Source organism: Alosa pseudoharengus, unplaced genomic scaffold, assembly GCF_046254945.1.
Source record: "Alosa pseudoharengus isolate Yale_2024_CS ecotype anadromous, Long Island Sound unplaced genomic scaffold, YU_APseudo_1.1 YU_APseudo_1.1_scf_18, whole genome shotgun sequence".
In the NCBI taxonomy this organism is placed as follows: domain Eukaryota; kingdom Metazoa; phylum Chordata; class Actinopteri; order Clupeiformes; family Clupeidae; genus Alosa; species Alosa pseudoharengus.
Genome location: NW_027468650.1, coordinates 22,978,216 through 22,991,621, shown reverse-complemented (window position 1 = coordinate 22,991,621; position 13,406 = coordinate 22,978,216). Strand labels below are relative to the sequence as shown.

General features: G+C 43.0%; 1 protein-coding gene across 2 annotated transcripts in view; it reads right to left on the bottom strand.

Moving 5' to 3' along the window:
* Nucleotides 1-40: 40 nt before the first annotated feature.
* Nucleotides 41-13,406, bottom strand: part of plcd1a (phospholipase C, delta 1a) — a 30,002-nt gene continuing 16,636 nt past the window's right edge. For both annotated transcript variants that reach the window (XM_076290599.1, XM_076290598.1), the window contains exons 3-15: nt 10,270-10,498; nt 9,787-9,916; nt 9,391-9,619; nt 8,931-9,132; nt 8,280-8,424; nt 6,115-6,267; nt 4,274-4,423; nt 3,773-3,929; nt 3,349-3,465; nt 2,863-3,041; nt 2,269-2,404; nt 1,715-1,864; nt 41-1,359 (exon numbers count right to left, since the gene is read on the bottom strand). In XM_076290599.1, coding sequence (XP_076146714.1) covers nt 1,268-1,359; nt 1,715-1,864; nt 2,269-2,404; nt 2,863-3,041; nt 3,349-3,465; nt 3,773-3,929; nt 4,274-4,423; nt 6,115-6,267; nt 8,280-8,424; nt 8,931-9,132; nt 9,391-9,619; nt 9,787-9,916; nt 10,270-10,498 — 2,069 coding nt within the window. In that variant the 3' untranslated portion in view covers nt 41-1,267. The remainder of the gene's footprint in view (nt 1,360-1,714; nt 1,865-2,268; nt 2,405-2,862; nt 3,042-3,348; nt 3,466-3,772; nt 3,930-4,273; nt 4,424-6,114; nt 6,268-8,279; nt 8,425-8,930; nt 9,133-9,390; nt 9,620-9,786; nt 9,917-10,269; nt 10,499-13,406) is intronic.

Genomic DNA, 13,406 nt, shown 5'->3' with positions numbered 1-13,406 from the left:
CGTTTGATGTATTTACAGATACAGATGTATGTTAGTATGATTACAATAACTCTTTAAAGTAAAATAAAACATAAAAAAAACATTGATTATAAATGCAACATATTGTGCAATGTCAGTGTTTCCCCTCCATCTTAGGCATTTTCAATTAAACAGAATGTTTATATTTCACACAAATACTGATAAACCATTAACATTAGGACCCATAACAAGTCCAGTCAGACATCCCATTGCATAAGCATTACTCATTTCAGACACCAGAGGGCAACCTTGTGAACATTTAGAAACATCAGCATTATTTATATTATTAACAGAAAGCAGAAGTTGTGGATTGTGTCTATACATAAAGGCAAGATTGGACCGTTTTTTTTGTATAGCACATTTCACACACAAGGCATATCAATGTGCTTTACACCATCAGAAAGCAAAGAATAGCAGACAATTATAGCTAATAGCATGATCACACATACGTTAAATGATATAAACTTTTACTTCCAATAGCATAATCTTACTCAGAAAAACCTGACAATTAACCTCACAGCTCCTCATAATCAGCTTTGGTTGCCCCTGTTTAAATGCTGTGTAGCTTTTTAAAAGTACATGCATGTTATGCTGTCTGAAGGCACACTGAGCCTAAGCTCATCTAGCTGGACAGCCATTGAGTCACTTTCCATGACTTCAGTAGGTGCCTTTGTTGTGTGAATTTTGTCTATTTTGGCCTTGACACAAATGACTCTCCCTATTTCGAGAGCAAAATAAAACATTTAGTATTAATATAAAACATGTATATGATGACTCCTTTAAGTACTAGACAATTTTTGGCCTTTTAAATGCTTACTGCAGTGAGTCATAAACGTCCACTGACTTGCATGTATTAATTTAGATGATAATTAAACCAATCTGACAAACCACTTTACTGCATGCCAGAGACATCCCAGATTGCCAGATTGCCTCCTGATGCGTTCTGTGAACGTTTTTACACTTTCTCTGAAGTGAGTTCAGATCACTTCAATTTTTTTCCATTCACATTTTAATTTCCTACCCATCACATGACAACCTACACCTCTCAGCTGACATAAAAAAAACTTCCCCTATTATGTTTTTAACAAGGTTCAAGCCATTTACCAATACACTGTAATATGCAACTCTCATATAATAATTTGGCATATTTTTGCCTCGCCAGTACAAATAGAGGGATATTAAGATACAATGGCGAAGCACGTCTGATTGTCTCTGCATTGAGCTTTGGACTTTAGATGTTGGTCCAGCTTTACTCTGCATCCAGAACCATGAGGTGCACAAAGAGTCCGGCGGAGGCTATGATGGCACCTCTCTTGGTGAGCAGTGGAACGTGACGGTAACCTAGAGAAACAGGAAGTCAGCTTTAGATCTAAATCACAACCCCCCACTTTGGGAGGGCATATTGGGCACCCATGGCAATCTTCATCAGACTTATCTCACTTCTGAGCAGATACAAGCCAAAGGCTGATGAAATCGTTCACCAGGACTGTTCTCCCTCACCACGAATTAGCAGCACTTTACTAGCAATGGTCATTACATTGGTTCATTCAATTACCCCACAAACCCTATACCTACCAGGTAATATATTTTACCATCTGCAAAAGGTGTGTTAAACTTACTGCTGTTGTAGTCTATATGCATCACATTCCACAAAACATTGAGGCTGCTGTTTTCACATGCAGGATAGCTGACTTACCTAGCTGTAGACTGGTGAAGGGCAAGCAGTATTGACCAATCAGGTCATTCTGGGATGTGGAGTCGTAGTCCTCCACCACAAAGCGCACCATGGCCAGCTCAGGCACGTGCACATCAAACTTGAAGTTCTCATTCCACATGGGGTTGAAGCCTGCAGGGCATGCAAAATGCCATTACTTCAGCTTTCACATTTCTGCACCGAACACCAACCCCTCACCAAATAATATTAATTTCTGTCAGATTAAACTATAACTAAAATATTGTCATTTAGACTTTGTCTCAATCAGAAGTGGGCAAATATGAAAGTAAAAGTCCTACCATGTATTGGTTCTGCCTGTACACTTAACACGGGTCATTTAACTAATTAGCTCATCTACCTGGCTGAGGAACTGTGCTACTTGAAATCAGCTTGTTTAGTAAATGGTTGAAAAATATTCAATAGGACTTTATTTCCTGAAGAGAGTGTTTCATTTCTCTAACCATATTGTTGGTTTGGTGCTTAGCGCATTTTAACCAATAGTACTGTAACAACGATGTATTGGCAAATCCACTTGCCATTATTGTTAAGGTGGCGCGTCTCTTTGGTTGCAGCATCAGCCGGGACGCCAATGATCTCCACCCTGACCAGGGGGTCCACGATGGACTTGCACTTGTCCTTATTGAGCTTGGGCAGTTGCTGGGCTGAGATCACCTGAGGGAACACACCCAGAGCGAAAGGGGAATTGAGTGAGTCAGCAGCAGGCCTTCTGTTTGACTTACAGAGCCAACACCTAGAGCGTCTGATTAACTAGGAAACTCTCCCAGGCAGCGCTCGTTAATCATTCATTCACTGGAGTGAACTGGGTACAGTAGATGGCACGAGCTGATAACAGTCTTGTTTGTAAACACACCCCAATCCATCTCATTATGAGATTGCATTAGAGGGATGATATTCCGTTCCTGTACCCAAACTTATTGCAGTAAATAAGCTTGTTAGGTCACAATAAAAAATTCACCTTGTGCTAAACAATGCTCCTTAGCTGTTATAAAATCACTATAAACCACCACCTCTTGCGGCATATTGCTTAATTGAACCAAAGTGTCAGCTAACTAAATTTATGTAAATACTGGGAGCTTTTTACTGTAAACAGAGGAGTGACAGATGAGTACCATGAGGTGAAGAGTCTTCTTCTTGTACCATGGGCCTTTCTGGAGGGACTTGGGGTTAAACTGGGAGGCTGGGTCCCTCTGGAACTCGGGCTTGAGGACGTAGCCGCTCATCCCGTTGGGCAGGAAGCGGCCTTGGTTCAGGTCCATCTCCTTACCGGGCGTTTGGAAGTTCAGGGCCACTGCAAAGGAAGTGGATGTATTTAGTGCTCACTCCCTATGTAAGCAGGAAGTACCTAGAGACTGCTCGTTTAGAAAGTAAAAGTCCTCCCACAGCTTATTTTTTAAGGCAACAAGTTATTTCCAGTGTAAGCAGGATGGACCGGTGGAAGAAACTCTAGGTTGAAAAACAACCACTTGGCATGATTTAAACACTAACAAGTCACACTTCACGCTTCACGCAAGTCACGCGTATATGTGTAGCAGGTATAAATTTAACTTTGTAAGCTTGGTATCTTCCATTTTAATTCAACAAGTGACAAGTGATACCTATCTGGCAGCCAGCATTCCACAGAGGCACAGGGTTGTAGTTGGACGAGTCGGTCCTAGAGCCAGCTGGGTAGATTCTGCTGAGCTTGTCCATGTTGTGGTGAATGTAGGCTGTGGCTGTCAAAGGAAACAACAGACAATCAGCATCTTCTAATACCTACAGAATGTTCTCATTTGAGAGTACCCTATGCCATAGTTAGTGCAGAGGCAAACAGAGAGGACAAACAAAACAACCATGGCAACACTTGCCATGAAGTACAACCCCACAGTTGTTGATGGGACACAACCAGAGAAGATAAGTGCTTGTGAAATGTCTTCGTAAGACTGACTGTGAGGGCAACAACCACAGCACGACAGAAACAGCAACGGTTGTATGTTAGTAACATACCACATATGAGGCATGGGAGGTCACTGTAGTTCCTACCTGATGTATCTGCCAAGTTGACAGCTTTACCCTCCTTGAAGGAGGACATCTCGTAGAAGGCACGGCTATCGCGAGCATGTTCAAAGCCACTGAAGTGCACACTCTTGCAGTAGATGACCAAGTCAGAGAGCTCCTTCGCCAGCTTAATCTTGGATGGCTGGAAAGAAATTGAATTGATGTCTCATTACATCAATATTTGACCAGACACTTTTTGGGCATTTCTAGCCTTTACTGATACTGTAGGACAGCAGAGAGTTGCCAAATGGTAACAGCTCACTGATACATTTTGCTCCTCACCTGGCCTCTAAGAACAAACTCACCACAGCTTTTGTCTAGGCAAATATGTCTAGGGTCTAGATTTGTTTGTGTAGGTTTGGTCTGGTCTGTGGTTAAGTGACCAGTGCATGAGTGGACAGGTTGTTGATCTGACATACATGTATGTAAACACTGAGTGTTTGATTTGACTGCACGTAGCAGGCGTTCACGGGCAGGCAGGCGCACCTTGTTTTTGGGCTTCTGGCCGTTCTCTTTGCAGTCGGCCGCTTCGTCCTCCTCAGACACGCTGCCATCCTCCACGGCGCTGTTGTTGTTGAAGGCAGCATCCAGTTTGTTCAGCCGCTTGCCCTTGATCAGAAAGCGCCCCTTCAGCTCCTATGGCCGAAAAAAAAGAAGCAAAAAACAGATCGTAAAACTTTAATGAAGTTCTGTTAAACAAATTGCAACATTTTTTTCCGCAATTATAGCAGACTCATTTGGTTTCACAGACGCTCCTGAAACAAATAGGAGGGTGAAGTGACAGCCATTTTCCAAACAAAGAGGCAGTGAAAAACAGAGAGAAAAAAACTGAGAAATGGTGGCGGCATAATAACCAGTCACACCATGCAGGCAACCAATGGGTGCCGGCACAGCCTTATGTAAGTGATAATTATAAATTCCCTTCCAGACACACACCACAGGCATTCCCTGTCTATATCTGTACATAGTATGCTGTCCCTGCAGAGGAGAAGAATAACAGTGTAAGATGACCGGCTCCCTATTGTCATGTGTGGAGAGGGAGTATGGATTACACCCTTTTAGCATTTCGTTTTGTTCATGAGTGATGAAGCTTGGAAAGTTAGACTGTCTCAGGTGTCAGACTCTTCACTCTATCTCCTCCTTTCCCCCAGGCCTGCGCATTTGTTTGTGAGTGTGTGTGTGTGTGTGTGTGTGTGTGTGTGTGTGTGTGTGTGTGTGTGTGTGTGTGTGTGTGTGTGTGTGTGTGTGTGTGTGTGTGTGTGTGTGTGTGTGTGTGTGTGTGTGTGTGTGTGTGTGTGCGCATGTGAATGTGTGTGCGTGTGTCTGTGTGTGTGTGTGTGTGTGTGTGTGTGTGTGTGTGTGTGTGTGTGTGTGTGTGTGCGCATGTGAATGTGTGTGCGTGTGCATGTGTGTGTGTGTGTGTGTGTGTGTGTGTGTGTGTGTGTGTGTGTGTGTGTGTGTGTATTTGATGGTGCATGTATAAGCATGCATGTGTGTCTCTCTCCAGGTGCTGCCAACCACAGAGCTCTCCTCTCTATCCCAGGGCAAAAACAGTGTCATGTAAACCCGAACTCTCTCTACAAGAGTTTTTCTGCACGCTAACACAACGAAGTGGGATACGACTAATCAGAAAGCCTACATTGAAGAGGAACATACGAGCCAGCTGTGTGCATTCCACCCATGCCTTGTAAATAGTCCACAGAATTCTGCTCTCGCGCCAATCAAAAGGAAATCCCTCTTCCCAACACCCCTATTCCATCCTGGCCTCTGGATCTTAAAGGTACAGTACACGCTTCAGGCAACATCTGTGCTCTGGAGTGCAGTGCAAAAAATTGGTGAAAACTTTCACACAAATATGATACCCTCTGACACGTCTCCTTCTGTTCCTTTCCCTTTCTGAGCAATCTGATCTGATTTCGCGGAAACGGTAAACAGGAACTAGGGGAAGATGTTGAAAGACTTTATATTTATTACATGGAGTGCTGGGAGTGTCTATATTTGGCTGTGGTGCAACAAAACAGACTTGGCCTAACAACATAAACAGACATGCTCCAATCTATGCAAATAATAACTGAAAAACTCAAATAATTGTTTCCCAGTCTATTTATGTCTAAAACATCTGCAAAACTTGTGAACTTGACTTCTCTTTGACCTCTAAAGCAGTCCAGTTCTGGTTTGCTTGGTGCAAATCACAACTAAAATCATGTTGGCCATAAAAAAAAAACTCTTCATTGAATATTTCTCTGTTTTTTTGTTTTGATTTATTTATGTATTCATTATTATTTGTCATTTTTATTATGTTTAAATAACATAAAAAGAGCACTGACCTCTGGTGATGGGAAACATGAGGGCATCTGGTCCCCCAGGGGCTGCGTGAGCAGGGCGTCCCCCAGGATGGAGACCATGTGCTGGGCCATGAGCTTCTGCTGCTCCAACGTGCAGTGGTTCTCCAGGGAGATGATGACCGGGTACTCCGAGGTCTGTGAAACAGACAGGTCCATCGTGGTCAAACCAGCACACATTAACACACTACTCATTGGGTTGATATGCAAGTGCAAATAGCAGTGATGCTATTTATTTGTAAACAAATGAATATCATCAGCTTCATTATTTATTTATTTATTATCTGACACTTTTATGATCCAAAGTGTCTCGCAGATACCAGTTGCAGGGGCCAATTTCCCTGGAGCAACTTGGGGTTAAGTGCCTTGCTCAAGGGCACAATGCGGGGAATCAAACCGGAGAATTTTGTGGCTACTGCATGCTAGCCAAGTTCCTTAACCACAACACTAGGACCTCCCTATTAGACTTCCTTATATGAGCTCCCTTACATACATGGACGGATTATGAACTTTCGGGCCCCTGGGCCAAGATGTATTAAGGGCCCCCCACTAATTGTCGCATATGTGTGTGTGTGTGTGATTCAATCAGATTCATAGCCTACATCCTGATGTGTTGATATTGAGGCAATGACTCCATGCAATGGCTTGGGCTTCAGGGCCCCCTGACCCCTTGGGCCCCTGGGCCTGGGCCCGGTAGGCCCATCCAGTAATCCATCTCTGATTACATAAGAGCTGTACCTAATGCTTTAAATGTGTTCACTATGGAACACAATAAATATTAGTACAGGGAACTTTTATGTAAATCAATTTGCAGGTTCTCATTCTCAAGTGGTATTTCACGACCTTTACAACACGGTCAGGTTGCAACAAGTCCTACATACCGTAGAGGTCTACTACTGCCAAAATGATTCAGACTATACTTTTTGCTGAATGATTCAATGCACACTGCAGGTATATCTTTATATACCCAAATTATATTTTAAAAAGCATATAAACACTGATGGTAATGGCAGCTGAAGTATGAATAAATGTGATTGTTGAGTTGAGATGACTTTAAGTTGCTTTCATGCGATGGCACGTGTCTAGTGACTTTATGGGCAAATTCTCTGCCAAACCACCACTGGTTAGCTTATACTGTGACTGGGCCTTACTGAACCACCACTGGTTACCGTATACTGTGACTGGGCCTTACAAAACCACCACTGGTCAGTTTATACTGTGACTGGGCCTTACTGAACCACCACTGGTTACTGTATACTGTGACTGGGCCTTACAAAAGTCCCTTTTCCATTGAATCAACTCACCTCTACTCTACTCTTCTCTACTAGGTTTTGGTACCAGCTTTTCCCTTTCCACTGCAAAAACGTACCCTCTTTAATGTAGCTCGGTGCCATAGCAATGCAGGGGAGTTTGTTTCTGACTCCTGGCATGTTGTTTTTTTGGGTTAATGTTCATTTTAATCCATAAGAAACCGTTTGTTAATTCACAAGGAGATAGAACACTCATTTTTTACGAACTGCAGGATGTTATTCATTTGAATTAACACACCTGCTGTTAGCAATTTTCAGACCTAGACTGCATTACGTTATTAACGTTAACTGCTTGTCATGCTGGTGCAGTATGGCTAAGGTATTTGTTTTAAATGACGGGCTTGTCCAGAAGACAGCAATGTCATTAGCGACCAATCAGTAACCTGCAATACTTTCACGTCACCTTTTGGTATCGCCTCAGCTCACTTGGAACCTCAACGGAGGTGATACCAAAAATGGTTTGGTTTTTTTCCACCAGTTTTTGCTGATAGAAAACCACAAAAAATGAGGCGAGTAGAGTCAAAGCGAGTTGAACTGATGCAGTGGAAAAGGGACTTAAACCACCACTGGTTAGCGTATACTGTGATTGGGCCTTACTAAACTAAGGCCAACAAGATTAGTTTTCCAGGAAAACATCTGCTGATGAATTATAGATCTGAACACAAATTCATGGAACTCTTTTATGAAAGATAATGTATTAGAATTTCAGAATACCTTTGACTACATTCAACATATCCACATGTTAGAGGGAAAATGGGTGAATGAAGACTGATTCTCGAAGCTGCTCAAAAACGTATTGGCTTGTGAACCCTATCCCTATGACAGTTGATCTGGACTCACTTTGAAGGCGTATTCTTTAATGGCCTTGATGACGTCTTTGAAGAGGATCTTGGACGTGAGTGTGTAGCCGTGGTAGATGATGGGCTGTCCGTTGGGTCCGTCCCAACAGTCCAGCTCCACACAGCGACAGCTCTTCATCAGCGCCCTGAGGACACGGAAACACCAGCATGTCACAATCGATCTGGGCTGCATCACTGGCATACTACTGTCATTAGATGACAGAAACACACTGTTCTTGATTTTACTCTCTCTCTCACTGGGCCCTGTCTTACACCCGGCGAAAAGCGCAACGCAGGGTTTATTCTTATCTTACACTCAATAAAGTGATGCATTTTTCACCATGCGCTCCTCTTTTATTAAACCTTGCTCCGAGGGGTGTGGCAACTAGAGTCAGTATCATATTTGGGTCCAAGTGCCCACAGGGACCTGGGTTCGAATCCATCTTATTATTATTATTCCTACATTCTATTTAATTCTTACATACTATACTAAAACTGTATTCCATTTCTGCTTATAGATCACACTAAATCCTCCATACTGCACCTTTAAGCTTGGCCAAATAGCCAACCCCAATCAACACCATTACATCAATGTTGGTGTAGACTTTAAGGACTACTAATTCTGTAGACAGGATAGATTGCTATGACTTGCTTGATGTAGGCTTCTGTGCTGCTGGGCCCTTTGAGTTGGTCCTCCATCAGGTAGGTGTTGTGAGAGGAGGAGATGAAGTAATGGTTTATGGGCTGAGTCATGTCCTGGTACACCTCTTTGTGGGCGTGGTTAAAGATAAGCCCCTCCTCTTGTTGCAGATACATCAGGAAACCGTCTTTGGTCATATGCTTCTTCTGCTTGGCTGCAATGCAAATTGATTCCCCATCACACGTAAAATGCTAAATATCATTGGGAATTATGTCTGTAAAGGTATGCTCTGCACTCTCTGTAGCACTTCATTTCTACTTCAACCAAATACAATTGTATGTTTTTGAATAAAAAAAATGCTGATACAAAAATGTCAACAATGTACGTAAACAGCGTGGAATGTGTAGAATGTAAACAATGTGTACATAGATGCAGCTACTACATGACTTCAGTCATGCTAGACCTCTCTCACCTGAGTCATCGAGCTCATACTTTTCAATGAGTTTGATGGCGTGTTCCATGGTGGCGCTCTCTCTCTGCTCGTTCAGCAGGAAGTCCAGCAGGTTGACGGCGCTCATCTGGCCGTCCGTCTGCGCATACTTCCCGTAGATCACGTCGATCTCCTCGCGGTGCGTCAGCAGGTCGTAGAAGTGCTTGATCTCTGAGCCCTCCAGGGTGCCCGAGTTCGACTTGTCACATTTCTGATGGACAATCGGCAGAAATGGGAGGCAAATGTCATGGCCAAAAACATCACAATACCCCAAGAATACACACAGGATGCTACTTAGTCATCATGTGTTCGGGAGGTGTTTGGGATGATGGAGGTCAAGTTATTTGTGCTCAATGATTGATGAGTTTATTTACTCACGATGAAGAGTTCTTCGGCGTACGTGTTGTCCACTTCAATATTTATCTGACGCAGGAAGTGCTTCAGCTCTTTCAGGGTCATCTTGTTGTCTTTGTTCTTGTCCGCTTTGCGCATGCAGTTGAAGATCCAACTAAGCTACTGATGTAAGGTTGCTCAATTACTGCAATCACTGGGGCACTGAAATATTCTACAGGTTAAAACACTTTTACTGAACTATTAAAAATTATTAATACTATGGTGATGGCTCTCAAAATGTTAAGTAAATTCAAATAGCTATTGCATTCATTACCAAACAAATAAACAACCACCATCTGGCTTGAAAATGTCAAATTTGTTTTCTAAATGAAGTGAAAGATTAAAACCATTGGGTTCATGAATTACAGCATATGAGGGAGTGGCATTCCATGATTTTAGTGGGGATGATTGGCTTAAGGCCCTCTAACCCAGGCTTTGTCTGTCGAAATCTGTTTTAAAAAAAGATACTGTTCACTGGTCTTCTGTCGGTTGAGGCCACGCATGTTGGTGATTACTTTATCCATGCCGGTCACCCAGCGCTTGGCCTCCTCGACAGAGCTGGCTATGAGGTCCAGGTTCTTGCGCCGGCCCTTGAAGATGATGGAGAAGCAGAGTTCCTCCACACTTGGGTCTGTGTGCTTCTGAAGCCCCTCTGACTGCCGGCCATGACGCACTGCCTCAATGTCATCAATGGAGACTGTGGCACAGACACAGAAATACAGAAAGAAAGAAATAGAGAGAGAACGAGGCAATGTCAAACTAATATTCAATCAGTCAAGCTTTCTTTTTATAGCCTCTCGTGCAACATACCAATAAAAGGTACATATTCCCCTTTCCAAAGCATAAAACAACACACAAGACCATATAAACACAAGACCTCATAAAACATTAATTGCAATATTGCATCTATTTGCATTGCTGTTAAAATATGTTGGCTTTGGCAATACTGCTTTGAAAGCGTTGTGCCAATAAAGCTCATTAACAGAATTTAAACTTTATGGATCTAGGACACATTCAAATGGCTACTTAATAACCCATAAACCCAAATACATCAACAACACGGGACAAGGTGGCACCTATCACTAATTGAATCAGATTACCATTAGACTACTGACAATAGACCTCTCAGACAGACAGACAGAGAGAAAGAGAGCAAAAGAGAGAGAAAGAAAAGAGACATTGGGAAGGTGGCAACACTAAACTCAAGTCTTGAGTAAGACAGGTCCATATGATAGCAACAGAAATGAAAACCATGACATTATTTGTCTAACGTTAACATTTGCCTTTATTGGCATTCTGTTTAGAAAGGTTCTATTATTCTACCTTAGTTCTATTATTCTACCTTAGAGTGACAACACCCAGACCTAATTATCAACAAGAATTGAGACCCAGTGTCAGCTAACAATGAATTATGTGAAAAACTTCAAATGCGTGTAGACATACACATTAATACTAACAACAGTAAACATGAAACAACCCATGTTATGACTAGATTTCATTCCTAGGTGTGTTTTTTTTAGTTATGACCATATATTTCTTAACTCTTCCAGGCGGCTGTGAGCTGGTGGCTACGCTCCTGCTGTGAGAGATAACGTGGGTTTGGAAAGGGCTGACCTCAGCATTCTGCATCGCTTTGGTACAAGGACCACTGTGTAGCAGCTTAATATACGGAAGAGTGTATAGTGTCACGCCTGACGCAATCAATTTATCAGTGCTCTACGCACACAGGCAGAGACAACAAAACGCTCTATCCGTACCAAAACAGGGGCCTGCTCCAGACTTTTGTCTCCTGTCGCCATACATTGTGTTCGGCTTGCAGTCACAGCCTTGAACGGCCATCAGTGTAATACACATAGGACGCACGTCCTTGGGGCAGGTGAGCGGCGGAAAAGGGGGGTTGTTTTTCTGCTGGCATCTCAACAAAGATGAAAGGGAGCAGTCAGGTAGGTCCAAATCCTGCAGCGGCTTCGGCAGAGCTGATTTTAATGTATTTGCGGATATCAAACAGAGTTTGACTCCAATGAATTGCAAACCAGTGAAGTGAAGCCAGGTGTGTGTGTGTGTGTGGGGGGTTGCGGGTGGGGAGATTTGCGGGTGGGCTCCACACAATGCATGGCTGGAGATGTGAACTGTAGCCTGGTTGGGGGTCATGTATGCTCAGCTGATGAAGGGTCAGGGCAAATACTACAGAAGCAGCGAACAGAAGATAAGCTGCTGTTTCTGGACCTTGCCCCTGCTTTTACTGCGCAGTGCAGAGCACACACACACACAGACACAGACACACGCACTCAAGACAGAAAACATTGTGGGGCATTGTCGACAAACTATTTTGGATAAAAGCCCGATCCAAAATGGAGGGCTCTGTTTGTGCGTGTGTGTGTGTGTGTCTGTGCATGTGTGTGTATGAGCGGGCAGTGTCCCAGACGTGTCATGCTGAAATTCTTTGCATTCCCCCTGAAACGCGCTGGAAGAAAGGGGACATTGTTGTGTGATGCCTCCGAAATCATCCCTCTCATGCCCCATGCAGGTCCTTGCCTCTCTCAGAGCAGGGCCACTGGAATACTGCTGCTAGAGACATGCCTAAAGGTCAGCACTCATCAGAAGCACTCAGCTTACATCTCGCCCTCGACCTCCACGTTGACTTACTGTCGCTCCGATATTGTGACATGTTGCTGACTCTGATGGAGTTACTTCATTACAATTTCCCATTTGCCAACTAGAGATATCCAAGAGAGATTTTCTTTGAAATAGTCAATTTGTCAACTTGACATAACTAAGACCTCAACTAATATTTTGACCCAAAGGCCTTCAGAAGGACTCATTATAAGGAGTTACAGTATACCTTTGTCAAGAAGAACGATCCAGTATAGTAAAAATATGGAAATGAATATTTTTTCCTTATAGAATGATGGTTTGTATATGTTTAGGATTATTGTCATTGTAAAAAAATTCTGACTAAACCTATATGACCGCCGCTTCGCTGTGCGAAGCGGATTTTTTTTATTTATTTTTTTTTTAAATTTTTTTTTTTCGCATGCCCAAATTTCCGTCAATGAGTCCCGGGACACTGAAAGACCGGGGTACACGAAACTTGGTGGGCATGTAACCCCACATGGATAGCATGGAACCATCGTTTTTCGTTTTGATCTGTAGCCCCCCCCGCTGGACTGGACCCCCGAAAGGAGGGTAGGGCAGACACAGTTTTCTGTGAATATCTCGAAAACCGTAGGGTTTAGGAGGACCATTTTTTTTTGTATGTTGATCTCAAGGGGCCATGTCAACCCATTCCATAACCACTCATTTCATGTATAGCGCCACCTAGTTAAATACAAAAAAGTAAAAATGAGGTTTTGTAATTGAAGGTATCTGTGACCTAACATAGTCAAAACTGCACAAAATTGGGTGTAGGATCATTATGACACCCTCTGTATGCACGCCAAATTTTGTGGAATTCCGTTCATGGGGGGCCACACAATAAATTAATTTATGTTACTATACACCAACTGGCCTGTAGGTGGCCGGAGACAGTTTTCTGTGAATATCTCGAGAACCATAGGGCCTAGGAGGTCCACCTTTTTTATGTATGTTGGTCTTAAGGGGGCATG